Below are 27185 nucleotides of genomic sequence, written 5' to 3'. Positions count from 1 at the left end.
CACGCAAAGTTAAGCGTTTTGGTGTTTGCTTCAAGCACTAAAGAAAAAAAAAGATAAGACTGTGTAGTGGAGATGCTTTAACCAACAAAATAACATTCTCGTATCACTATCATTAGGCGGAGGAGAATTCACTAACTAATTTTTTCCTCGTACACCCAAAATGGTTTGGAAACGTCCTCTCTATCCTCATGGGTAGAGGCACCTACATCACACCTCCCGGATCCCTGCCAATGGCTTTTACTATTTGTGGACTTTATTAGGTCCTCTTGTATTCAACCGAAATGATTTTTTTCTAAATAACATTATTTTTTAGAGAAAATTATAATTTGTACCCTCATACTTCATGGGCAGGTGCACTTTGTAGGTTTAATTCTTGATTGAGTTGTACCCTCGTGGTTCTCGGGCACATAAAAGCATGCCCTTCCGTCAGTTGACCGTACGCAAACCAGCCGATGACAAGGGTAAAACGATAATTCTCTCTAACTAATAATAATAATAACAAGTGTATTACCCGGCGCGTTGCACCGGGACAGGTCGGTAAAACTCGGACGGTAGTAAAATTCAACCGTTGTCGGTCCTTGTTTTGAGACGGTAAGTCGATGCGAATTCAGTCAGTTTTGGTTAAGTGCATTATGGTACCAAAACTAAAACAAACAATATAAAAACCGAGGTGGAGCAATGGGGTGACGTCAATCACTAAAACATGGGTGTTGGTAGAACCGAGCGTTGAGGCGATGGGTCTACGCAAATTTGGCCGGTCCCCGTCACGTTCGTTACGGTACCGAAACTAAAACAAAACGATAAAAACAAAATTTGAATTCGGTCGGTTTTTATTATGTTCGTTACGGTACCGAAACTAAAACAAAATCGGATGATCGAATTCGGTCGGTGTCACTTAACAACACAACCATCCAGCCCACATCAAAGTTAATGTTGAAAGAGAACCATTCTCACATACAAAGAAAAAACATAAAAACAAACTTAAGAAAAAAAAAAACTAAAATGAGACACCCAATATTTGCACCATCAAAGATTTGAACTTGGTCCCAAAAAGACCAAACACTTAACCTTATCAACACAACAATCCAACGAACACCAAGAGTTACGCAAAAAGACAAAACCTTTACAATATATACAAAAACAAAATTAACATACTTTATGGCACCAAAGTTCTCATTTATACTAATTAGATAATGATAATAATAATAATAATATTTAATTCTCAATGCATTATTTCAGAAAAAAAAATTAATTATCAAGATTTGAGTGGATTTAAGAACCAAATGAATATAAGAATATATCCCAATTTATAACCAAGAAATTTAAAAAATAAAAATAAAGAAACAATAAATGAGAAGATGATTGGAATTCGTCGTTGTGGTTGCAAATTTTGAAGATGATTTTGGTGAAAAAATAGGTGGATTTGGATTTGATAAAATCTATTAAAGGATAAGGTGGTCTTTTTCTCTCTTGAATCAGAATTGATTTTCTCTATTTTTTTAATAATTAAATACGAAATGGGCATTTATTTATATATAAAGAAATTGTCGGCGTCAACAGTCGTTAAATGTAAGTCATGGTTATCCTGAAGCAAAATTCCAATCAGTGAATTATTGGTTTACTTTGACCGGAGCTGTGGATGATGACTCTGTTCATCAAGCAGCAACTTGTTCGAATCTAACTTCAAGCTGGTAACAAACAAACAATCTCATCTTTACTTTATATTAACTTTTAAAACCTTTCCAAAAAACACAATCATCATAACTTGTGCCTTGTCCATTCAACCTATATATAATATATAGTACAATCTTACCATCACCATGCTCTTTCTGAATTCATTTTGTTACTTCTTGTGGATTTTCGCTTTTGAGGAAGTTTGTTTTCAGTAGAATTCGGTGTACGACAGCTTATTTATTTATAATCAGTTTGTTCTTATAATAACAACCAAATATTTTACTTACCTTAGTAGGTGCTTTCATTCATAGTTTTTAAGGGAGGCAGCATGGACATTGTTTCAAGTAGCCTAACGGCTATATCGTTGCTATGGACGCCTATCGAGGCATGCTTCTTTTATTCAAGAAAATTGGAAGAGAGAGTAAGAACACTACGGTGTGAGATGGAAAGACTAACCAGTAAAGAAAATGATTTCAAAGCGGAAATAAATAGTGCCGTGGTAAACCAAAGAAAGAAACTAAGAAGTGAGATGCAATTGTGGCTTGAAAATGTTGAGAAGCTTGTAGCTGAAGTTAAGCAAATGGAGACGGAAATCGAGAAATGTATGAAAGGATGCTTCCCTAATTATCTTTCGCGATACAGATTAGGTAAAATGATGGTGAAGAGAATTAATGATATGAGTAAGCTTCATGCTGAAGGCGTATTTCCAAACGGACTGTTTATTGATTCTTCTCAAGATTCCGGGAGAATCTTACCAACAAGTGGATTGGTGGGTGATAAAACTTTTAATAGAGTTTCGAAGGCGATTTGGAAACTATTGACCGATACGAATACTAGTATGATCGGTGTTCATGGTATGGGGGGTGTTGGCAAGACGTCTGTCATGATGCATATTTATAACCAGCTAATTGAATGCAAGATTTTTGATCGGGTCGTTTGGGTGAATGTTTCAAAAACTTACAATGTGGAGAAATTGCAGCTAGATATCGCAGACGCAACAAACTTGGAGCTGTCAAAAGATGAAAATGTGATATGGAGATCAACGCGGTTGCTTGAGCATTTGAAAGGAAAAAAGTTTGTTCTCATCTTAGATGACATATGGCATAAGTTTTCCATAGAAGAGGTAGGTATCCCACAGCCAGGCATAGACAATGGTTGCAAGGTTGTATTTGTAACTCGCCTTATGGAAGTTTGTCGTGGAATGGAAACTCAACGGGAAGTTAAAGTCGACCTGTTGACCAAGAACGAAGCATGGGATTTATTCACCACCAAATCAGGTCCAATTCAGAGTGATGAAATAGAACCCATTGCAAAGGCGGTGTGTGAAAACTGTGGTGGATTGCCACTTGCGATTATCACAGTGGGTCGGGCCATGAGGAAAATTAAAGATAAAAGATTATGGAAGAATGCACTGGAAGAATTACAAACCTCAACATCAGAACTTGTTGGCATGGAAGACGACGTGTTTGACCGTCTCAAGTTTAGCTATCTTCACTTAAAAGATGACCATATCAAAGCTTGTTTTCTGTATTGTGCTTTGTATCCCGAGGACCATAAAATTGATGCTGCAGAACTTATAGAGTACTGGATGGCAGAGGATTTGATAGCTGAAGTGGGAGACCGAGAGAAAGAGATCAACAAAGGGTACATGGTGCTTGAAATGCTTAAAGACGCTTGCTTGTTGGAAGACATCGGGTCAGATTATGTCAAGATGCATGATTTAGTTAGGGATATGGCTATCCGGATCGCTAGAGAGGGGCCGAGGTTGATAAATAAATCCGCAATGAAACTGAACCGATTGGCACGGGAATGGATCGAAAATGTTGAGTGGGTTTCTGCAATGGATAACAATATTACTATCCTACCGGATTATCCAAACTGTCAAAAACTGTCAACTTTGCTTCTTCAGCAGAACCCTCTTCCTGAACTCATTCCCGATTCATTCTTTATGCAGATGCAGTCTCTTAAAGTACTTGATCTCTCTAAAACTGATATCCGTTCATTACCGGAGTCAGTCTCGACTTTATGTAGCCTGCGTGCACTCCTTTTAAGCTTTAGTAAGTTAAAGGAGATTCCTTCACTAACTATGTTAACGGATCTTAGAGTGTTGGACTTGTCGCATAGTCTTTTGAGAAAGCTACCAAACGATATAGGCGAGTTGAAAAATCTAAGGCGTTTTGATTTATCATACACTGAGAAACTGAAGGCATTCCCATACCGCGATGTCCTAAAGCTTTCTTGTCTAGAGAACTTTTCTATGTTTAGAAGCAAATGGAGATGGTCATCGGCTAGGGGAGTTGGATTTGATCAAATTTCAAGCTTAACCAGTCTTGGCCTTTCTTTCGAGGACCGAACCAGCTTCATAGAGTATGTGAGATCTAAGCACTGGCAAGATTTGCAAAGTTATCATCTTGGTATCGGTCAGCTATCCATTTTTCTACCCATTTCTAAGGGAACGCGCAGTATTGAAATTCAAGGTTATGATCTTGTTTTCCAAGATGCGGCAATTGAGTTTCCAGACAACATCCAGCAGTTGGCTCTACACGGTTGCCATGATATTACATCTATATCAAAGTTATCTGACACAATGAACTTGGAAAATCTGAGACAATGTTACCTCTCAAACTGCAAACGTATAGAATTCATAACAACTTCTGGTAACCGTTTTCCAAGTCTTGAGCTGCTAGTCCTACGAAAGCTACCCAAATTGAAGGCCGTATCTGACGGCATTGCAGAAAGTCAGATTTTCACAAAGCTAAGAAGGCTTGAAATCCATAGCTGCAATAGCATGCAATATTTGTTTTCATCTGGTATGCTGCAAGACTTGCAGAACCTTGAAGAAATTGAAGTATGGAACTCAAGCTTGATCCAAGAGATGATAGAGGACAAAATCGGACTCTTTTCAACTGTTGTACTTCCAAAGCTACGTCGTTTGTCATTTTCCGCATTACCAGAACTAAAATGCATCACAAAAGGGATTCTGATCTGTGATTCCCTTGAAACACTTGAGGTATGGGATTGTGAGAAATTGAGGGCTCTTCCATTCTCCGTTAACTATTTTCCGTCAACTCTTGAGCACATTAAGGGAAGCAGAAGTTGGTGGGATGCGTTGGAATGGGATGAAACTGGTTGCAAGAATTTTCTCCAACCATTTTTTGGCCAAGGTACATAAAGCAAACACTTATGTATCATGGGCATTTCTTTTGGACCAGTCAGGCTCCTGCAGATGACATATGTAAGCCAACTTCCTGATATTATGAAGATCCCACTTACACGTGATTCTCCGCCCTTCGCTTGCACATGTGTCGGGCGTATCCGACTAGATGTATGAATTGCCATAGTTATTCATGCTTTAATGGATGAAAACGACGTTTTTGATCACTAATCATGTTACATTTGTTTTTCAAGTCAGATTATCAATAAACACTTTGTTATCGCAAAAGGAAAACCGACTCAAAAACTCATTACAATAATTTTATATTGATCACTCATCCAAAACCTCTACCCAAGCCCCATATTTATACATCTAGCCTTAATTTTGTGAACACAATATTACCACGCTTATCCTATTACAATTAGAAACTAAACCAACTTGCCAATTTAGGTCCTTCCTTATTCACCGGCTTGTGAATAAGGTCTGGGATTACCCACAGTTTTACATGCCCAGTTTCCACAAAACAACAAACTGGAAGAGAAAGATGGGTTTCAAGATTAAAGAACAAGAAGCAAGTCAAACCAAAGGCCATGGGCTCTCATATAGAAAAAATATCAACTTGTTCATTAGCTTTTGCACATATAAAATATGCATAAACAAGTATTTAAGATCCGCTCAGCATCGGGCACATAATCATATCCGTAATCTGGGTAAACCCATTACAGTAGATTAAAAAACCCATTACAGTATATCCGGAAATCACGAAAACGTTAGGTTGTAAAAACGCATGTGTTAAATTAAAAAATGAAAGTAATCTTTAAAAGTTGTTTAACGAAAAGCTAAACCGAGCTCAAGCTCGACTCAGGAGTAACTATGTAAAACGATTTTTATTTAACCCAGTGGATCAAAAACTAGGCAACATACTTCAAATCATTTAGTAATTTTAAAAAATCATTTAGACGATTTTTATTTAAACATTCATAATCATAGCTAATGCAATATAGTAATTCACTAATAGATATTAAGATACTTTGTAATCAAACATTAATATTTATTTAATCCAGTGGATCAAAACTAGCCAACATACTTCAATTCATAATGTAGCAAGATCAAACGTGACCAAGCCGAAGGAAACAACACTTATGAACTAGCCAACATACTTCAATAGACACTAAAACCAAACACCAACCAAATTAAAATATAAATTGAAACGAAACTAAATTGAAAAAAAAAAAACTAAAACTAAACCAAAACCGAAAACCTAAATAAAACCAAATACCAATACAACTAAAAGTCTAAAACAAAAATTGAAATGAAATTGAAAAACTAAAACCGAACCAAAAACAAAACCGTAAAACCCGAAACGAAAAACTGAATAAAGTTAAACCCACCTAAAAGGAAACTAAAAAAAATCAAACAGAAACGAAACGAATTAATAAAAACTAAAACCGAACAAAAACCAAAAAACCAAAATAAAACCAAAATAAAAAATAACTATCATGAAACTTTGGAAAGAATAACCCAAACTCATTAAGTAACACATGCATTATTAATAGTATATAGTAGATTAGAATATGTTGAATGTAATTAATTTAGATGTAATTTAATATAATTTTAAATTATTTTATTAAAAATTTTATAAGAATGCATATCATTTATGAAAAAAGTTATTGATTTTAATAGTATAGTAAATAGATTTCATATATCATTCAAGAATACTAAACGTTACCTAAAATACATTATATTTCCATTGTTAGGAAAGGAAAACAAACGTTCGCAATCATAGCTAATGTATAAAATAGTATACTTCATTAATAGATCGTAAGGCATTAAATAAACAAAACACCAACATTTGTTATTCAACTTAGTACATAAAAGCCAACATGCTTCGATTCACTCCAGATGATCAACAATTATGCTAGGAAACAAATAGCCAATAAATAAACCACAATGTAACAAGATCAAATGTTAACAAATTAACACACAAAAGGAAAAAAAACAAACTTGAACTGGATTATGATCCAGCCATTAGTATCGATAGTTTCGATTACGATGCAAACCGTGATTTTCTACCAGTATGGTATCAACCATCATTTGATGAAGCTTCATCTGATTCCGTAGCTTGAACATTTCCAGTTGAAACGCCTCCGACAACTTGGCGGGAACACACTTAACATGCATCCCATAATCACAGCCGGACGTACAATAATACATGCAATCGCGCCACTACAAAGATCACATGTAAACGCCAAGAATGGATTCGCATGGAGTAATTTAAGTTCGTGTGCGTGGTCTTCCCGGCGTGCAATTTCTGGCAATGACGCGCATTCTAAATGCGCATCATAGTCACAAATATCACAATGGTACAATGCGCCGTTGGGATCACATCCAGTACCACACACATCACATATACGCACGCCTTTAGCCTGAGGTGCCTTTGGGAAATGTTTCAATGGGTGGTTCGGGTGTGATTTGAGTTTAATTTGATTTGGTGGAGGGTTTGGGTTCGGGCTCGGCTTAGGGTTTAGGGTATTGTAAGCACAATGGATGTGGAGATCAAAATCACAATTGGAACAACAAAAACAAAACCCCAAACCGGTTTTGTTACACGAGCTACAAATAAAAGAGCCCGATGTGTATGTCGGGGATGGGAATAAGGAGAGAGGGTGATCGGGGTGCAACGGATGGGTCAGTGATCGTGATGCATTGAAACATCGGTCGTGAAGGAAGAATTTGCATTTGCGACATGCGTAGACCGCGGTGCCGGTACAAGGAAAGTTGCAGCCTGTACAAGTGAGTTGTGCAGCTTCTAAGCTTTTGTGGAAAGAAAGAGTGTGTGGGTGGCTAAAGTGTTTGTGGCCTTCCATATTTGTTAAGTCGAAAAATGGCAATAATCACAATTTATAAGTTGTATATAACCAAAAGATAACATTAAAAAATCATTCAGTTGCAAAGTCGGCGAAGACTTTGTTTGTGTGTCCACCTCCACGCTCCACCGGTGTCGCACTATAGTTCATAAAAGTCAAACTCAAATAAGAACTAGCTTGTAAAATAACTAGGGAATATAGCCTTTAAACTTTATAAAATTAAACACAACGAAAAGCCAAATATGAGATTAATCATTAACCAAATTTCTGTACCTTTACTTCTCCGCTTTCACCTTGCAAAGCTCTTGGTAGATCGACGAAACAACATCCATCTCAAGTTTAACTTTCAGTCCCTAAAAGAGACGTATTAAGGATTGAAATCGAGTAGTACCAGGAACTAATTCTCAGTCCTTAAAGCAATTCATTAGAGACTGGTTTGATATGGAATCATGAACCACAAAACGTATTAGGGACTATATTGTTTTGTTTAGAGGACTGATTTTTAGTCCTTAAAAATCATACATTAGCGACTGAAATATTATAGTCTCCGAGACTAATTTATAGTCTCTGAAGAAATGTTTTAGGGACTGAAAGGACGTGGTATCGGGGAATATATTGAGGACTGAAAGTTTATGTTTCAGAGACTGACTTTTGGTTCTTGTTTGTGTCACACAACGGGACTGACTTTCAGTCGCTAAAGCTAGTATCAAGTACTAGGCATCCATCAATGGTTGGGGACTAGCAAATCGGTCGCCGATAACCATTAGGTACTGATTAGGGAGCATCAAAGACTAATTTTTCAGTCTCAAATAGTAATCTTTTTTGTAGTGCCCCCCCCCCCCCCCCCAAGTTAAAGATATGTGGGGTGGTGATCAGCGACGATCCAGGAATTTTTTTCAGATGGTGCACTACTTTTCGATGTTTCAATTCATATAATCGGATATAACTATTTTGGGTTGGTTTAATGGTTTGGGTCGGTTCATCACATAATAAAAATACGATAAAATAATAAAAAAAAGACATCAGCATTCGAAATTAAAAACACATAATATAAATACAATGGTCTTTACGAATTAAAAAAAATACTTATACTTACTACGACTACGAGTCTTCATCTTTTGAATACATAATATATATATAGAATCGTTCGGCCAGATGCCAGGACAATCGAAGGAAGGAGGCGTGGCGTTTGCGTAATCATGGTGGAGAGGGGAGAGGGGCAGAAAGCGGCGTTTATAATTGTATCTTTGTTTAAGACTTTTGGTTTATAAAACTATAAAAAGCTGCATAGGAAAAAAATTAATTTAAAAACGGATTGAACTATAAAAGGCTGCATAGAAAAAAAAAATTAAAAACAATTGTGTAAAACAGAGTTGAACCATTGACCTTCATTTAACCAACTCGGAGACTTATCAACTAGACCAGCAACTTATATTATAATTAAGATGACTTATTTCTAATTTACAAAGTGGTTTACTCTATTATTTTCTATATACCAATACACTATTATTTCAAAACTCGGGTGATTTCTAAAAACCACCCATTTACTAGTTTGATCCGACCATGATGGTGATGATGGATTCGACTGGGATGGGACTTGTTGAAGTCTTTCCTTAATGTACATCAACCACACCTTCCCCTAGTTATGCAACAATCAAAAACTCCCAAGGATGATTATGACAATCTATCAGAACTTTACAACCAACTGAATCTCAACTATTGATGAGAAGACTTTTTTAGTGGCCTATCGGAAGACAATTTTCGAATCAGATGGTCCATAGGAAAGAGAGTACGAGGAGTCTTTAGGAGTGTAACCACATTCTTTTCACAAAAAGAACATGGTCACGTCTGAAAGTTAAAGTTGTGATTTGTAGGACGTTTGTTGTGGTACGTTTTGGCCTAATAGGTTTCATGCCCTTTCCCCAAACTCTCTAGGTAAGCAACTGGGTCCCGCGTCTGATTGGGATTTATACGCATTGCTTATCCTTAGGTTTTAATAACCTTGGTGTCAAGAGTTCGGAAGACATGCACGTCTCCCTTCCAGTTACTACATACCTGCCACGTGAATCTATCTTTATGAAGAAGAAATATCGAAAACCGAAAATCGTTTGTTGAAAATACTTGAATCATTTGCTTTAGGCATGAGCATTGGAATTTGTGTGTGAATAAGTGTACATGCGACGTTATAAATATTATAAATATATACTTGAAACATATGAACAATCTTAAAAGATGCGAGCACATAGCACATAGGGTATACACGCAGTTGGAGCCCTAAAAAATAAACTATAACTATACTAGGTCGTTACGTCTAACCACCTATCTTATAGTTATGGCTTTGATACCGATCTACAACACCTCGGCTTTAAGCGGAATACGCACGGGTGCAACGTACAAATCACTTATAAGCTCGTAACACTATTAATAGTGACAATATATTTATTTTATTCCATAATTTCGCAAGTACACTAACAATTCAATAATAAGACAAATAACATTTGTCAACCTGCAGCACGTTTTTTTGTCCTTGCACTTCATTGTATCAACCTGCAGCACGTTTAAAATAATAACATTTGTCAACAACACATGCTGGTGAGCTTTCATAAGTTTTGCGTGTATATATATATATATATATAGGATCAGGATCATGTGAGAACTTTTTGGGAATTGAGAACTATGAGAATAATTTTGAACCACACAAAACCCGAAAATAAAAAAAATCATAAAACAAAAAAAAACACAAAAATAAAAAAAAAGTAAAAAAAACCAAAATTCTTATTTATCATCCCGCTTTCTAAAAAAACGAAAAAATAAATTTCTCGGTTTAGCGAAATTATATATATATATACACATATGTTTTTTATACACATATTTATAATTTAAGGTAAATGATAATGTACATATGTGAACATTACGTAAACTAGAGATTAAATTAAAGTATACATATGTGTATAAGTATAATACGAATTAAAAAAAACTTTATTTTCGGTTTTATTTATTTGTTTATTTATTTATATATTATTATTATTTTTTTAATGAAACCGGAATGAATATATAAGAATTTTGGTTTTACTTTTTTAAAATTTTTGTGTTTTTTTGTTTTATAATTTTTAAATATTTTTGTAGAGATTTTTTTTAGTGGTACAAAATAGTTCTCAATTTGCCAAGGGTTCTCTTAGGATCCTTACCCTATTTATATATATATTATATGAAACCTTGCTCGATTCACTTGTCATATGTAACATATTTAAACATAAAGTAAACAGAGTGCAACCAAGAATAGCACCCCAACCTAGGGGAATGATAATGATACCACCATTCTCTATAACCGAAGTCGAAGGATAAGTAGCGCAGGTACGTCCCGTCGGACCCTCCCACTTTGATGTTTGGTGTTTGATGTACCAACCATAAAGCGATAAATACATTGCACATTATTCACGTATAGTCATCATAAATAATATGAAAGAAATAGTATTAACATGTATGACATAGTTGCGAATCGGTTTGTAAACAAGATCAGGAAATAACGTGAAAACATGGTAACGTGCTACACCCCAAACACTACAAAAAAACAGGTATTTGTTACGGCCAAATTTGTAGCAAATCCGTAGCTAACTGGGTGTTAGCTACGGACTTGCTACGGATTAGGTCCGTAGTACAAGTCCCGCAGCTAACTCATTTGCTATGGATTTTTGCTACAGAATCCGATGTTTGCTACGATTTTAGCTACCAAAAGAAAGGTCGCTATTTTAGCTACATTAGCCACGGATTTTGCTACAAAATTGTTGGCTACGCATTTTTAGCTATGAATTGTTAGGTACGGAATTTTTGCTACGAATTTATAACTGCGTAATTTTGCTACGGATTTTTAGTTACGGAGTTTGCTATCGAGTTTCAGCTACAACTTTAGCTATGAATTTCATCTAAAGATTTGCTATGGTTTTTGCTATGAATTTAGCTACAAATTTTAGATGTTTTTTGCTACAAATGTAGCTACAAAAATTCGCAAATTTCGCTACAGATTATGTACGATTTTGGTTACATATTTAGCTATACATTTTGTGTATTTTTCTGAAAGTTTTCCTGTTTTTATTTTTTTTTCCTACTTTTGTCATGTAAGCATTATATTCAAAATTTATAAAACATCAAAACAAAGTTAAATATCCAAACCAAATAACATAAAATATCCAAATGTACTACAAGAACAATCTAAATCATCCAAAAAGTAACACAATAAAAACTGAAATTTTCTTGTCTTAACTTGGTGGAATGTTTTGTAGCTGATTTTGTGACAATAAGTGAAGTTCTCATTCATTTCAGCAAACAATCTTGCATTTTCTTCAATTTTCTCCAACATAGCCTGCTTTTCTATTTTTCCTCGTTCTAGCTCCGCTATTTTTTCCCTTTCTAACTCAGCTATTTTTTCCTCCAACTTTTGCACCTGTAATTGAATTAAATCCATTAATCACTCTTAAGAACACATAAGCGTTCAATGTTTTATACAAAATAAAAAAAGCTTCTCGTACATAAAAAATGTACTAGTTTGTAAATGCATGTAACCAGTTTGTAAGCAAGCAATTTTGTTTAATATTAAAACTAATATAAGTTATATAATCCTCTATGTTGTGGCCCGATTTTACGTCCGGTTTCCAATATAAACCGCAAACAAAACAGTTCATCACGGTGTAAAGTTTTTAACAACACAGTGAAACCCATGTACTCGTCCCATAAAATGTGTTTCAAAACCTGGACCAACACATGTGTAATTGGTCCAGTTTCGGATTGTACTCGGTGCATGCTCCTAATTAGAGCGAAAAGAAAACAAAATCTATGTATTGTAATAGAGAATACAAACCTTATTGTTTCTGCCCGATGGAAAGGAATTACCGGTACTCGGCATTGATGGTGCACCTGTCAACACACCATAAGGGTCGGTGACATTGCTAGTCCCATATAGCTGACGCTTTTTCTTCCCCCCTGCAATGCTTGACCATAATTCCATATCAAATTCTGGATGTAAGCTAGTGTCTTCTCCATACTTCTTTACAACCAGTTTGTTATATGATTCCTACAATGAGAACATTAAAATTAGTACATTAATTTTATAAAAATCAAGCAGTTAAAACATGCATTTACAAAATAATGAAACTTACATAAGCTTCACCAGCCCTTGGGTCTACCCAATCTACATTTTTCTCTTGAATAATATCTTCCACGTCATCAGCTTCTTCTAAATCCACATCTACCAACTCGCTATGAAGTGGTAACTTATCCAGGGGTCTTGACCCTTTTCTTTGCATGTGTTTGTAACCAAAATTCACCAAACTTAGCCCGCCGCTTCAACGTGTTGTCCTACGAAGTACGTATTTATAAGTTAGTAAGAATACACTATTGGTGATGTATTAAATAAGCATGTGTGTGTATATATTTCGAATTATAACATGTTAAACCAAACCGTTAGTAACAGTTCAATTTCAGTTTTTGATGTTTAAAAACCGTTACTAACAGACCGTGAACATACCTAATATTAAAGATTTATAATTAGCATTTCTTGCCATATCTTTTCTAACCGTAACAAAGCTCTTTGAGCCAACAGTATGTCTACCACCTGTTTCCTTCTCTCTGTTTTTGCTGTTTTGAGAAGAATTGTCTTGCCATGAGCTGGTATTCCAAACCTTAATTAGTTCTTTGCAAGAATCTCGACTAATCCATTGTGGCTTAAACGGAATAGTGACACTCCAATCTTTCCCAACTTTTATACCCTTCTGAAGCGCACAGGTCTTAGCAAATTTCCGATCCTTACCCAACAAATTAGGAAACTTTCCCTTAATGCACCTCTCCCAGCAAGAGTGAATTGAGTCTTTTTCCGCAGCTTCCCACCGGTAGTATTTCTAAAAAGAGAAAACAACTGATCATTAATGTGTATACTCTTTATTAAGTTATATGCATTATTATAATATACACAAATGCAAATAGTCGGTCCAACAGTTTCGGTGACCTAAAGCAAATAAAAAATCCGATGCCTTTTTTTGAAAAATATATTGCTCATACTTTACAAATTCTTATTTCTTCTACTTCACATTCAAATGATAAATAAGTTAAATATAGAAACAGAATCAAAATTAGTTCCCATTTTATATAATGTTGAATTTTGATCATCTAAACTTAAAACTGTAACACCGTGAAAATACCCCATCTAATTTTGGGCCAAAAATGTCAAACAAAGGATTGAAAATGAAAATTTTGGGTTTTTAGACCCATCGCTCTACGCGATGGTCTCCTGATGAACTTCGTCGCACTACGCGACAGAGAATCACACAATTCAAGAAAAAGGGGGGCCGTGTTACGCGACGGCCAAACTCAACTGGTCCATCGCGCTACGCGATGACCAAGTTAAGTAACCCGGGACACGTGGACAACCACGTGGCAGCTTCTGATTAATTGCGGCGTCGCGCTACGCGACGGTCTTGGGGAAAAGGCCATCGCGCTACGCGATGGTCTGCAAAACTCGCCTATAAAAGGGAAGCTATGGGTTCAAGCCAATGCATCTCATTTTCACCTTAGTTTTCACATAGTTAACCTTGGTTAGCGTGCAAGAGAGTTCCTAGGTGCCGAGGGCTGTTTTTGCGAAGAAACGAGGAGTCGTTACGCTGTTTAATAAGCCGTTGATCACATAAATGAAGTACAAGCTGAATTGCTGCTGATTTTTTTTAAAGTTCTTAAGTTCCGTCAAGCCGATTAAGGTAGGAATAGGGTTAAGTTACTTTAAATATCTAGTTACAACTTAGTTAAGAGTATAGTCGTTAAACTGTTAATATTTTCCAAGCAATGTTTTATAAAGTAAAGACGTTGCTTCCATGTGAAGTAATGTTATCAAAACTATTAGTTTGACGGGCATGTAGTAACTGGAAAGGGGGTATCATTAGTAGACTCTTCTTGCCTAAGGAAAGCAAGTCATACAAATCCCAATCAACCGCGGGACCCGTTTGCTTACCTGGAGAAGTTTGCCAACGTGATATCCTTTATTAGGCCAAAGCGTGCTATTTCAAACGTCATATGTAAATTCAAAGACGACTATAACTATACTAAGGTTAGGTCAGACCTAAGAGTCTGCTGATCAGACCTCGAGTCTGTTGAACTGAATCAGACATCAAGTCTGCTGAACTGGATCAGACCTCAAGTCTGCTGAAACTGAAACAGACTTAAAGTCTGCTGAATAATACCAACTAGGTACTTATGCATACCTATTATGAATATAGGTTAATAGCATACTGAAGCCAAGGAGGTTGATATTTCCTACTCATAACATAAGGTGAACACGTTAACCTTTTATTGTCTGAACTGATCTTACTACTGATAAATGTTTGCATGAGATATAATCTCTAAAATCGTTATAATACAAAATAGATAATAAAAAGCAACTCAGACCGAATACACATGTGTCTGGATCAAAACATAACTGATAATTGGCATACAAAACCAAGTCAGTCATAACCGATTCTCCAACAGGGTTACATAGCCTAGGGGAAGGTTGTCTCCGAACAGGGGCTATGTACTCGGGGGACCTTTGAATTGTGTGTGTAGGGCAGTGGTACAAATCCCGGGAATGGACAGGCATTCCTGCTGAGATTGTGAACAGAAAACTATGTTTGCATTTAACGACTGTTATAAACTGTTTTATCGAGTCAACGTTTCACCAGCATATAGCTGACGTGTTTTTCCCACCCTTGCAGGTAACTAGATGATAATAGATGATATACAAGGATTGGAGTCATAGAAGATCGCTCGAGATGGCTCGTTTTTTAATATTACAAATCCTTGTATTATTAATATCACCGTTTTGTAAATCTGAAACTCGGGTGTTTAATTCCCGAGTATTTTTGACAATGTAAATTAATATTTTAATATTTAAAGACTTCCGCTAAAATAAACCCGCTACTCTGATATATTTACAAAACAGGTACCAACTGATGGTCACACTCCTAGGCCCTGGTTTGGGGTGTGACAGGTTGGTATCAGAGCCATCGGTTTCAGCGAATTAGGTATTAAAATTAGTACCTAAGCTTTAACCATTTATCTGATAAGTAGGGATAGGTTATGATTCGTAGTCTGCCTATCCCTAAATTATTATATATACATGTCTTACACTAATTACTACGGACAAAAACGTCGGGTCGCAAGGCGATCTAATCCTGCCCCCGATGCTGAGCCGTCTGACCGAGTTAGCACAAACTTTGGTCCTAGGTGGCCAACTGTTTCGGTAAATCCGACTGAACCGGTACACGTGAACCCGGCTGATCTGAATCCGATGAATCCAAACCAATCAAACCCTGTTGATCAAATCGATCCTTACTTGGCTTACTAAAGCCAACCAATTTATGCTCCGAGAAGTCCAGAAATGCCAATCGAAATATCCAGCGACACTTCCGAAAGTGTTCCAATGACTGGTACTCCGAACTATTATCCATATGATCTGGAAGTTCAAAGTAGAGTCAAACAAGAAACCTGTACTGAATCTTCGAGTTGGATGAACTGTCATTCCAACCAGAGTTTATGGCATTTTGGATCACCCCCACCAGGTGCTCAAACTTTAGCTGAACCAAGTCGAAGAACGGTTTATTATTCTGATAATCCTAATTTTCCACCGTATCACGGACCTGTACCAACCATAGATGAACAAGCAAACGAGATACGGGAAGAAGCCCGCCTGATTGAAGAATTTTATACAACCAATCTTCCTGATGAGGAAATGCAGACTTATATAGCTAATTCTCACCTGTATCCGAGAGAAAACGCTTATCTTTTTCCTTCGGCATCCGCACCGGTAGGGTATCCCAACCCACCCAACTCGGTGATTGATGAATTAAGAAACGAAAGGATCAAGAAGAAAAGGATGGGTGATAAGATCATAAAAAAATGTGATAAGATGAAGAAGATGGTTAAGAAATGGGCCAAAGATTAGGATTATAACTACTGTTGTTGTATTTCTATCTTTTGTAATATTATGAATAAAAGTTTGCGTTTTGTGTTTTAAATTCATGTATTCATATGATTTACAGAATGTCTGAACAACGAGAAACCCGAGTCAGTCAAGGGAGTCAAGCTGATAAAGCGAAGACCCCTGAAAATAATAATTCACTGCCTGAAGAATACATTGGAGGAATTCGTGATATGATAAAAGAAACAGTTTCTCCGTTAATCGAAGAAGCTGTGACTCCTCTAATAAAAATTGTTCAAGACCACACCGCGAATTCAAAAAGTGTGGCTAGGTCAAAATCAAGATCAATTAAACAACCAAGTCATAGCATATATGTTCATTCTAAACCAAAAGATTCCAAAAGGACGAGGGATGATAAAACAAAAGAACCAAAAAATAAGGGTTACGAGAGTTCTACAGCTGATTATGAGCCAAGACAGACAAAGAAAAGGAAAGTCAATACGGGATGTACGTTTAAGGACTTCCAATTATATAAACCGAAAGAATTCTATGGGGATAAGAGCGCGATTGTTACTCTTTGTTGGCTCGAGGAAATGGAGTCAATAATTATTATTAGTAAGTGTACCGAAGAGGAAAGTATCCTGTTTCGTCCCAGATGTTTAAAGGAGAGGCGCTGGAATGGCGGAATACGTTGATAGACGTGAAAGGAAGAAGCAATTTGTATAATCTCGAATGGGAAACTTTTAAAGAACTGATCAAACAAAGATTCTGTCCTATCCACGAGGTTGATCAGATTCAAACCAAGCTTTGGAACCACAAGGTTATTGGCACCAATATCAAGGAATACAAACACTAAATTCCTTGAGTACTGCAGGCTTGTCCCACATCTTGTTACTCCCGAATATAACAAGGTGACTCGATATATTTATGGTTTGCCAAAGGAAATCCGTGATCATGTAAGATCACACATGCCTGCAACGATCGAGTCTGCTATTGAGCTGGCTGGATATTTGATGGATAGTATGATTAGAAATCGACAGGAGCAAAGGAAGATGATGACTGAAAAGAAGCGTGAAGTTGATGAGAAAAGAAAGTTTGAAAAAGGGAAGGAGAGGTCGGCTGCATTTAACCAATCGATGTGTAAAAACTGTGGTAAGCGACATGACGGGAGGTGTTTGAAGTCTACACCCAAAGTTGATGTTCGCAAGTTTGATCCGTATTCAACTTGCAACTTTTGTAAACGACCGAGACACAAGGAGGAGGATTGTAGGAAGAAGTTAATCGTCTGTTTTGATTGTGGTGAAAAAGGGCACTTTAGTGCGGAATGTACTAAGAGGAAATCGGCAGTTGGAGGCACCAGTAGTAGTGGTGTCAGGAATGAAGCCAAGAGGGGAAATGCCCGTGCATTCATGCGTAACACTCAGAAGGCGAGAGAATTACCAGACGTAATTACTGGTACGTTTCCTATTAATAATGTTTATGCTAGGGTTTTATTTGACTCAGGAGCCAACCAAAGTTTTATAGATTATAAGTTTTGTAGTATATTGAACGAACCTCTATCTAAATTGAATAATCAATATGAAGTAGAAACGGCTAATGGAAACTTAATCCGAATATTTGAGGTATTAAATAGTTATATTATCTTAGCCAGATATGAAATGCCAGTGCAATTGTTACCAATAGAGTTAGCTGGATTTGATGTTATTTTAGGGATGGACTGGTTAGCTGCCAACCAAGCCCGAATACTATGTAACGAAAAGGCTATTGAAATTCTAACTCCAAATAATAAAATGATGCGAATAGCTGGCGATAAAGAATTTGGTAAGATAGGAATCATTTCAAAAATAAAAGCTAGTCATTGTTTGGGAAAATGTTGCTTAGCATTTATGGCTTATGTAACCAAGGAGCCCAAACCTAAGAAACTAGAAGAGGTCCCAATTGTCGCCGAATTCAATGATGTATTTCCTGATGAATTGCCTGGAATTCCGCCCGATCGAGAAGTTGAGTTTAGAATCGATTTAGTTCCGGGAACAGCTCCAATTGCTAAATCGCCTTACCGACTAGCACCAACTAAGATGAAAGAGCTAAAGAAGCAATTAGATGAGTTATTGGAAAAAGGATTCATACGACCAAGTTCTTCACCCTGGGGAGCTCCAATATTGTCTGTTAAGAAGAAAGACGGATCAATGAGGATGTGTATTGATTACCGAGAATTGAATAAAGTCACGATCAAGAATCGATATCTGCTTCCGAGGATTGATGATCTTTTCGATCAATTACAAGGTGCAAGTTGTTTTTCTAAAAATTGATCTAAGATCCGGGTATCATCAACTGAAGGTTCAGGAAGAAGATATATTAAAGACTGCATTTAGAACCCGATACGGACACTATGAGTTCACTGTTATGCCTTTTGGACTCACTAATGCTCTGGCAGCTTTTATGGATATGATGAATCGAATCTGCAAACCTAACTTGGATAAGTTTGTTATTGTTTTTATTGATGACATTCTTATTTATTCCAAGACGAAAGAATAACACAAAGCTCATTTGAAAACCATACTCGAAACATTGAGGAAAGAGAAGCTTTATGCCAAATTCTCGAAATGCGAATTCTGGTTATCCGAAGTACAATTTCTTAGGCATATTGTTAATGAGAAAGGTATTCAAGTTGATCCAGCAAAGATTGAAGCTATTACCAAATAGGAGAAACCCAATACTCCGACTCAAGTAAGTTTTCTAGGGTTAGAAGGTTATTATAGAAGGTTTATCCAGAATTTCTCAAGGATAGCGGTTCCCTTAACTTCACTTACTCGGAAGTCTGTGAAATTTGAATGGGGACCGAAGCAAGAAGAGGCATTTGAAACTCTTAAACAGAAACTAACAAATGCACCTGTCTTAGCCTTGCCTGAAGGACAAGATAACTTCATTATATATTGTGATGCTTCACATACAGGAATGGGATGTGTTTTGATGCAAGGGAAAAAGGTAATTGCTTATGCTTCATGACAATTAAAGGTTCATGAGAAAAATTACACCACCCATGATCTGGAATTGGGAGCTATAATTTTTGCGTTGAAATTATAGCGACATTATTTATATGGTGTAAAATTTACCGTTTATACTGATCACAAAAGTCTAAAGCACACATTTGATCATAAAGAATTGAACATGAGACAGAGACGATGGATGGAGACGTTGAATGATTATGATTGTGAAATAGTTTACCATGAAGGTAAAGCTAATATGGTAGCTGATGCTTTAAGCAGAAAAGAACATGAAAAGCCAAAAAGAGTACGAGCTTTGAGGTTAAAACTCAAAATTGATCTATTAACTGAAATCAAGAAACCTCAGAAGTTGGCATTAGAAGAAAATAACATAAAGGCTGAAAAAGAAAATGAAACAATAGATCAATTAGTTAAGGGTGACGACGATATACTCAGATTAGGGAAAAGAATCTGGGTACCAATGGTAGGGAGTTTGCGGGAGAAAATATTGGAAGAAGCTCACAAATCTAAGTATATGATGCATCCGGGAAGCGATAAGATGTATTATAATCTCAAAGATGATTATTGATGGATCGGAATGAAGTAAGAAATTGCGCTGTATGTGGCAAAATGCTTAACATGTTCAAAGGTTAAAGCCGAGCATCAAAAGCCGTTGGGTTTGTTAACACAACCTGAGATCCCGATTTGGAAATGGGATATGATTACCATGGATTTTATTATGAAATTACCTAAGACGTCCCGACAAAATGATGCTGCCTGGGTCATTGTTGATAGACTGACCAAATCAGCTCATTTCATTCCAATTCAAGAAACATATAACATAGATAAATTGGCGCAAATATATGTGGAAAACATTGTATCATTGCATGGTGTGCCGTTGTCAATCATATCCGATAGAGATAATCGCTTCACTTCCAACTTCTGGAGAAGTTTTCAAAAAGCGATGGGTACGCGGTTAAATTTGAGTACTGCTTATCATCCACAGACGGATGGACAAAGTGAGAACAATTCAAACATTGGAAGATATGCTTCACGCTTGTGTTATAGATCTAGGTGGAAGCTGGGATACTCACCTAGAATTGATAGAATTTTCGTATAGCAATAGCTATCACACAAGCATACAAATGGCTCCATATGAAGCTCTATACGGACGGAAATGTAGAACACCTGTATGTTGGTATGAAATTTGTGATAATCAGTTATCAGGTCTCGAGATTGTTCAAAGAACAACTGACCAAGTAATACAAATCCGAGAAAGATTAAAAGCAGCACGTGACAGACAGAAAAGTTATGCTGATGTAAGACGAAAACTGTTAGAATTCAAAGAAGGAAACAAAGTGCTCAAAGTATCACCTTGGAAAGGTGTGGTTCGTTTTGGAAAGAAAGGGAAGTTAAGTCCGCGTTTTGTTGGACCATTTAAAATTGTTGAAAGAATAGGTCCTGTAGCTTATCGACTTGAGTTACCCGAAGAATGCAAGGAATCCATGATGTATTTCACGTATCGAATCTACGGAAATGTTTAGCTGATGAGACACTTGCTATGCCTTTAAAAGATGTACAAGTGAATGAGAAACTCAAGTTTGTAGAAGAGCCTATACAGATTGAAGATAGTCAAATCAAGTTCTTAAAGCGCAAAAGGTTGAAATTGGTAAAAGTAAGATGGAATTCCCAACATGGTCCGGAATTCACTTGGGAACTTGAGTCCGAAATGAAGCGAAAATATCCACATCTGTTTGCATAAATCTCGAGGACGGGATTTTTCTAAAGGTGGGGAGGATGTAACACCATGAAAATACCTCATCTAATTTTGGGCCAAAAATGTCAAATCTGAAAATTAAAGGACTAAAAATGAAAATTTTGGGTTTTTAAACCCATCGCGCTACGTGATGGTCTCCTGATGAAATTCGTCGCGCTACGCGACAGAGAATCACACAATTCAAGAAAAAGGGGGGCGCCGCGCTACGCGACGGCCAAACTCAACTGGTCCATACGCGATGGACCAGGTTAAGTAACCCGGGACACATGGACAACCACGTGTCAACACGTGGCAGCTTCTGATTAATTTCCGCATCGCGCTACGCGATGGTCTGCAAAACTCGCCTATAAAAGGGCAGTTACGGGTTCAAGCCAATGCATCTCATTTTCACCTTAGTTTTCACATAGTTAACCTTGGTTAGCGTGCAAGAGAGTTCCTAGGTGTCGAGGACTGTTTTTGAGAAGAAACGAGGAGTCGTTACGCTGTTTAACGAGCTGTTGATCACATAAACGAAGTACAAGCTGAATTGCTGCTGATTTTTTTTAAAGTTCTTAAGTTCCGTCAAGCCGATTAAGGTAGGAATAGGGTTAAGTTACTTTATTAGTTACTTTAAATATCTAGTTACAACTTAGTTAAGAGTATAGTCGTTAAACTGTTAATATTTTCCAAGCAATGTTTTATAAAGTAAAGACGTTGCTTCCATGTGAAGTAATGTTATCAAAACTATTATTTTGACGGGCATGTAGTAACTAAAAAGGGGGTATCATTAGTAGACTCTTCTTGCCTAAGGAAAGCAAGTCATACAAATCCCAATCAACCGCAGGACCCGTTTGCTTACCTGGAGAAGTTTGCCAACGTGATATCCTTTATTAGGCCAAAGCGTGCTATTCCAAACGTCATATGTAAATTCAAAGACGACTATAACTATACTAAGGTTAGGTCAGACCTAAGAGTCTGCTGATCAGACCTCAAGTCTGTTGAACTGAATCAGACATCAAGTCTGCTGAACTGGATCAGACCTCGAGTCTGCTGAAACTGAAACAGACTTAAAGTCTGCTGAATAATACCAACTAGGTACTTATGCATACCTATTATGAATATAAGTTAATAGCATACTTCAGCCAAGGAGTTTGATATTTCCTACTGATAACATAAGGTGAACACGTTAACCTTTTATTGTCTGAACTGATCTTACTACTGATAAATGTTTGCATGAGATATAATCTCTAAATTTCGTTATAATACAAAATAGATAATAAAAAGCAACTCAGACCGAATACACATGTCTGGATCAAAACATAACTGATAATTGGCATACAAAACCAAGTCAGTCATAACCGGTTCTCCAACAGGGTTACATAGCCTTGGGGAAGGTTGTCTCCGAACAGGGGCTATGTACTCGGGGGACCTTTGAATTGTGTGTGTAGGGCAGTGGTACAAATCCCGGGAATGGACAGGCATTCCTGCTGAGATTGTGAACAGAAAACTATGTTTGCATTTAACGACTGTTATAAACTGTTTTATCGAGTCAACGTTTCACCAGCATATAGCTGACGTGTTTTTCCCACCCTTGCAGGTAACTAGATGATAATAGATGATATACAAGGATTGGAGTCATAGAAGATCGCTCGAGATGGCTCGTTTTTTAATATTACAAATCCTTGTATTATTAATATCACCGTTTTGTAAATCTGAAACTCGGGTGTTTAATTCCCGAGTATTTTTGACAATGTAAATTAATATTTTAATATTTAAAAACTTCCGCTAAAATAAACCCGCTACTCTGATATATTTACAAAACAGGTACCAACTGATGGTCACACTCCTAGGCCCTGGTTTGGGGTGTGACAGGTTGGTATCAGAGCCATCGGTTTCAGCGAATTAGGTATTAAAATTAGTACCTAAGCTTTAACCATTTATCTGATAAGTAGGGATAGGTTATGATTCGTAGTCTGCCTATCCCTAAATTATTATATATACAGATGTCTTACACTAATTACTACGGACAAAAACGCCAGGTCGCAAGGCGATCTAATCCCGCCCCCGATGCTGAGCCGTCTGACCGAGTTAGCACAAACTTTGGTCCTAGGTGGCCAACTGTTTCGGTAAATCCGACTGAACCGGTGCACGTGAACCCGGCTGATCTGAATCCGATGAATCAGCCGGTCCTACAAATGTCCCTATCCTTCATCGCGAACGCATGTTTCGGGAGCCTAAAGCCCTAGCCTTACCTTACAATACATTAGGGCTAGTCCTACAAATGTGTCATAGGCATACCTGAAAACGCTCAAACTTGCGTTCGCGATGAAGGACAGGGACATTTTTCCATCCTTGCCATCCACCCGACCACATCAACTTCAAAATGCTACCAATAATTCGGGAAACCGGGTTTTGAATATTAAATCTAGAAAATGGAAACAATGAACCACAATCAACAATAATAATACTTTTCTAGCCACCTAAATAGAAAATATCAATATACACACACATATGTCTCACACTTACTCGTCATTTTCAACCCAAATCCAAATGCGATTTTCAGGTGTAGGTATCGGAGGTGGGACAACCGGTCCCCGGCCTATAACAACCGGCTAATCCTCGTAATCACTAGGTTCATAAAGAAGCTGATATGCATCTATAGTTGGTTGTCCACTATAGTCTGTACTACCATGACTGTTAACTTGCTCGCTACCTTGACCACCATCTCCTGCTGAACTGGGTGTCATAATTTCTAAAAAAACAAGTCTATTAAAATTAAAAGAAATGTAAAACTAATTTATGAACTAGTTAAAGGCCTTACTAAAAGAATTCACCCCTTTAATACTAATTAACATCCGGTAATTAGATAATATTTACATTCATGAAGTCCATGGATTATTATTATTATTACTATTATTATTATTATTATTCTTTTCTATTGGTTTTATGAATAAACAATCTGTAATAAATTATTTCAAACAAAATAAGAATTCAAAAACCAGTCTGGCATATATGGTAGCTTTTTTGTAACTTATATCTAGGGGTGCAAACGAGCTGAGCTACTCGCGAGCTACTCGAGATTGGCTCGATAAAAAGCTTAATCGAGTCGAGCTTAATCGAGCCCGAGCCCGAGCTTCACTTATCGAGCTCATAATCTTATGAAAAATAAATAAAAATAACTTAATAATATACATTATTTTATACATAAAATTATAATAGAAAAAAGTATATAAAAATAATTATAATTATATAAAAAAATAATTGATAAATAATAAACGAGCCGAGCCCGAGCTTGAAAATCTACTCACGAGCCGAGCTCGAGCTTTGAAAATATAGCTCGAAACTATAAAGTACTCATTTTTTGTTATTAAACAATAAAGTACTCATTTATTTGAACATTCTTAATGATTAAGTTTTAGTTCAACAAATAGAATTAAAAAAAAAGTATTTTTTTCTCAACTTAAACAATTAAAATAAAATTACTCATCAATTAACCCTACTCACACATGTATAAAAGCTTATAGTTTTGAGTTGTTATCCAAACTGTCTTACCAGCTCATTTTAAACTTACAATTTATATTTAGGATTTATGACAAAAATTATGTAAAAGTATGAGAACTAATAGTAATTCTATTCTAATTTATACTACTGGTGAGGTACAAATATAATAAAAGCATATGGCAATAACTATTTTTCACACAAAAGTAATTATTAATTGGTTTAATAATACTCACAACAGCTATACTTTGGATTTCATATTATAAGGGGGTGTTTAGGATTCCTTATTTTGGCCTCCTTATGACTTATGGAAAAGTCATAAGTTACAAAGTCGTAACTTATCCAACTTCTCCATTTACACCATAAGGACTCCCAAACATCATTTAACTTTTTAAAAAGTTAAAAAGTCATAAGGAGAACAAAATAAGGAATCCCAAACACCCCCTAAATAAGAATACAAATCAAATTTATATTATTCTTAAATATAGATATAAAATTTATATTAAACAAATAAGCTTAAGATTATAGGCTGATATTACCATGACCGTTACCTCGCCCGCTACCTCGACCACCACCTCCACCTTGACCTCTACCACCTCCTGATGCATTCCGTGTCACAATTCTTACAACAAAACAAAAGTATTAATACCCACAAGAACTCTTATGTATAAGATGAATAAAAAGCATAACTTAAAAATTTTAAATATAAAGCATACCTTTTTCCTTGGCGTTCTATCAACTCCCTACCTTCTCCGTCACCACCATCACCACCAGCATCATCACCGTCGTCAAAATCCACATTGAAATCATCATCACTGTCATCAAGGATAGCCTTTGACACGTCTCGTATTGTCGTGGTGGTATCTGACGACCCAGCTAAATTAGTCATCGAATCACCACCATACACATGGCTACGACTGCCGGTTCCAGCTCTACGCAATGCGACTCCAGGACCTCTTGCAGGCCGTATCATCACATACGGCCCATGACTCCAAACAGTAGGTTTATCATGTGCACCTCTACCGGGATTAGGCTCCTGAGACTCAATGCCACGATCACTACGTCTCCGTGCAACTTGTTTAGTCTTTCCACCACGAAGACCATTACGAGCACCACCACTACCAGGATTAGATTTACTACCATTCATGATGTATACACCCTACATACAAATATAATTAAAACATATGTCAGCTATAGGTTAAAAATTAGCATATATTCAATAATATACAAACATCTAAACGATCAACATATATATGTATCCAAAAATACCAAATATATAAACACTCAAACATGGAATTTTTTACAAAGTTTATCATCACAAAAATATGAAGCTGAAAAAAATACAATTAATTAAATTTGATAAAAATACAAGGATACAACATCATACCTACAAAAAATATCAAGATCTTGAAAGAGTTACTAAAACTAAAATAGCGTCTATCATCTTATGTATACTTATAAATAGATCTTAAGTATATTTGGATGAAGATAATCTATTTAATAGAAATATATCTCTAATATCCCTATGGAACATTGAGCATAATACATAACTAAAAACAATTCTACACAAAAGCGTGAAGATGACATCGACAACTGTTCCAAACATAATTGATTCTTCTACTTTAGAATTAAGGTATATTAAAAAAATAAGCAATTAAAAGAATAAGAGAAAATACCTTTGAATGATGATTCTGATTAGGGCTGTATTCTTTCAGTTGGATAAGTCCAATTGAGGAGAGAATGAGAGGGGAAGAATCTTCTTAGTTCGATTATGGCTAAGTTAGAGCTTCATCATCGATGGTGGGGGCGATTGAGGAGTGATTGAAGGGGAAGAAGAATGGGCAGTTAGGGTTTTTATTAGATAATAAATGAGCGGGGACTTAAGGATAAACTCAATTTGAGCAGGTTTACAAGAATAGTTTTGGCGATCAAATATTTTTTGTGGGGCAGTCACCACCACCTGAAAGCTCCTAAAAAATCCACATCTTATCCTGAAAGCTCCTAAAAAATCCACATCTTTTTGTGGGGCAGTCACCCCCCCCCCCCCAATCCCTTCACCATTTCTTCCCAAAATACACACACACTCCCTAGAACACACACATACTCTCTCCAGACCCGAATCTGAATCTGGGCTAAGGTAAGGAAGATCTTGGTGATCAAGTGTCTTCAAACAACAAAACACGTCCAGATCCTCGTATTGTCCGGATCTGAACTCGAACCCGAAGCAAAAGGTAGGTTTTGGTTTAAATGGTTAAGTTTTATGGTTAGAATCGGCATGCAAACAGATATAATGGTAGATCGGGTTGTGAAATGT

At 36.5% G+C, this 27185-nt stretch overlaps 2 protein-coding genes across 2 annotated transcripts; one reads left to right on the top strand and one right to left on the bottom strand.

The window, feature by feature from the left end:
* Positions 1-1671: 1671 nt before the first annotated feature.
* On the top strand, positions 1672-4910 carry LOC143587774 (disease resistance protein At4g27190-like). The gene is made up of 2 exons (XM_077068960.1): positions 1672-1691; positions 1994-4910. Exon 2 carries the CDS (start codon positions 2003-2005, stop codon positions 4844-4846), a length of 2844 nt encoding a protein of 947 aa, XP_076925075.1. The 5' UTR covers positions 1672-1691; positions 1994-2002; the 3' UTR covers positions 4847-4910.
* Positions 4911-23728: 18818 nt separating this feature from the next.
* Positions 23729-26629, bottom strand: LOC143587784 (uncharacterized). The gene is made up of 4 exons (XM_077068969.1): positions 26548-26629; positions 25588-26030; positions 25423-25493; positions 23729-24125 (listed from the first exon to the last, which is right to left on the bottom strand). The coding sequence occupies exons 2-4, from the start codon at positions 26016-26018 to the stop codon at positions 23986-23988; spliced, it is 642 nt and encodes a 213-aa protein (XP_076925084.1). The 5' UTR covers positions 26019-26030; positions 26548-26629; the 3' UTR covers positions 23729-23985.
* Positions 26630-27185: the final 556 nt, after the last annotated feature.

This window comes from Bidens hawaiensis, unplaced genomic scaffold (assembly GCF_021521415.1).
Source record: "Bidens hawaiensis isolate Kalapana, Puna unplaced genomic scaffold, B.hawaiensis_p1.1 tig00035875_1, whole genome shotgun sequence".
NCBI lineage: Eukaryota > Viridiplantae > Streptophyta > Magnoliopsida > Asterales > Asteraceae > Bidens > Bidens hawaiensis.
The sequence above is the reverse complement of the archived record's forward strand: the minus strand, read 5'-3'. Positions and strand labels throughout refer to the sequence as shown.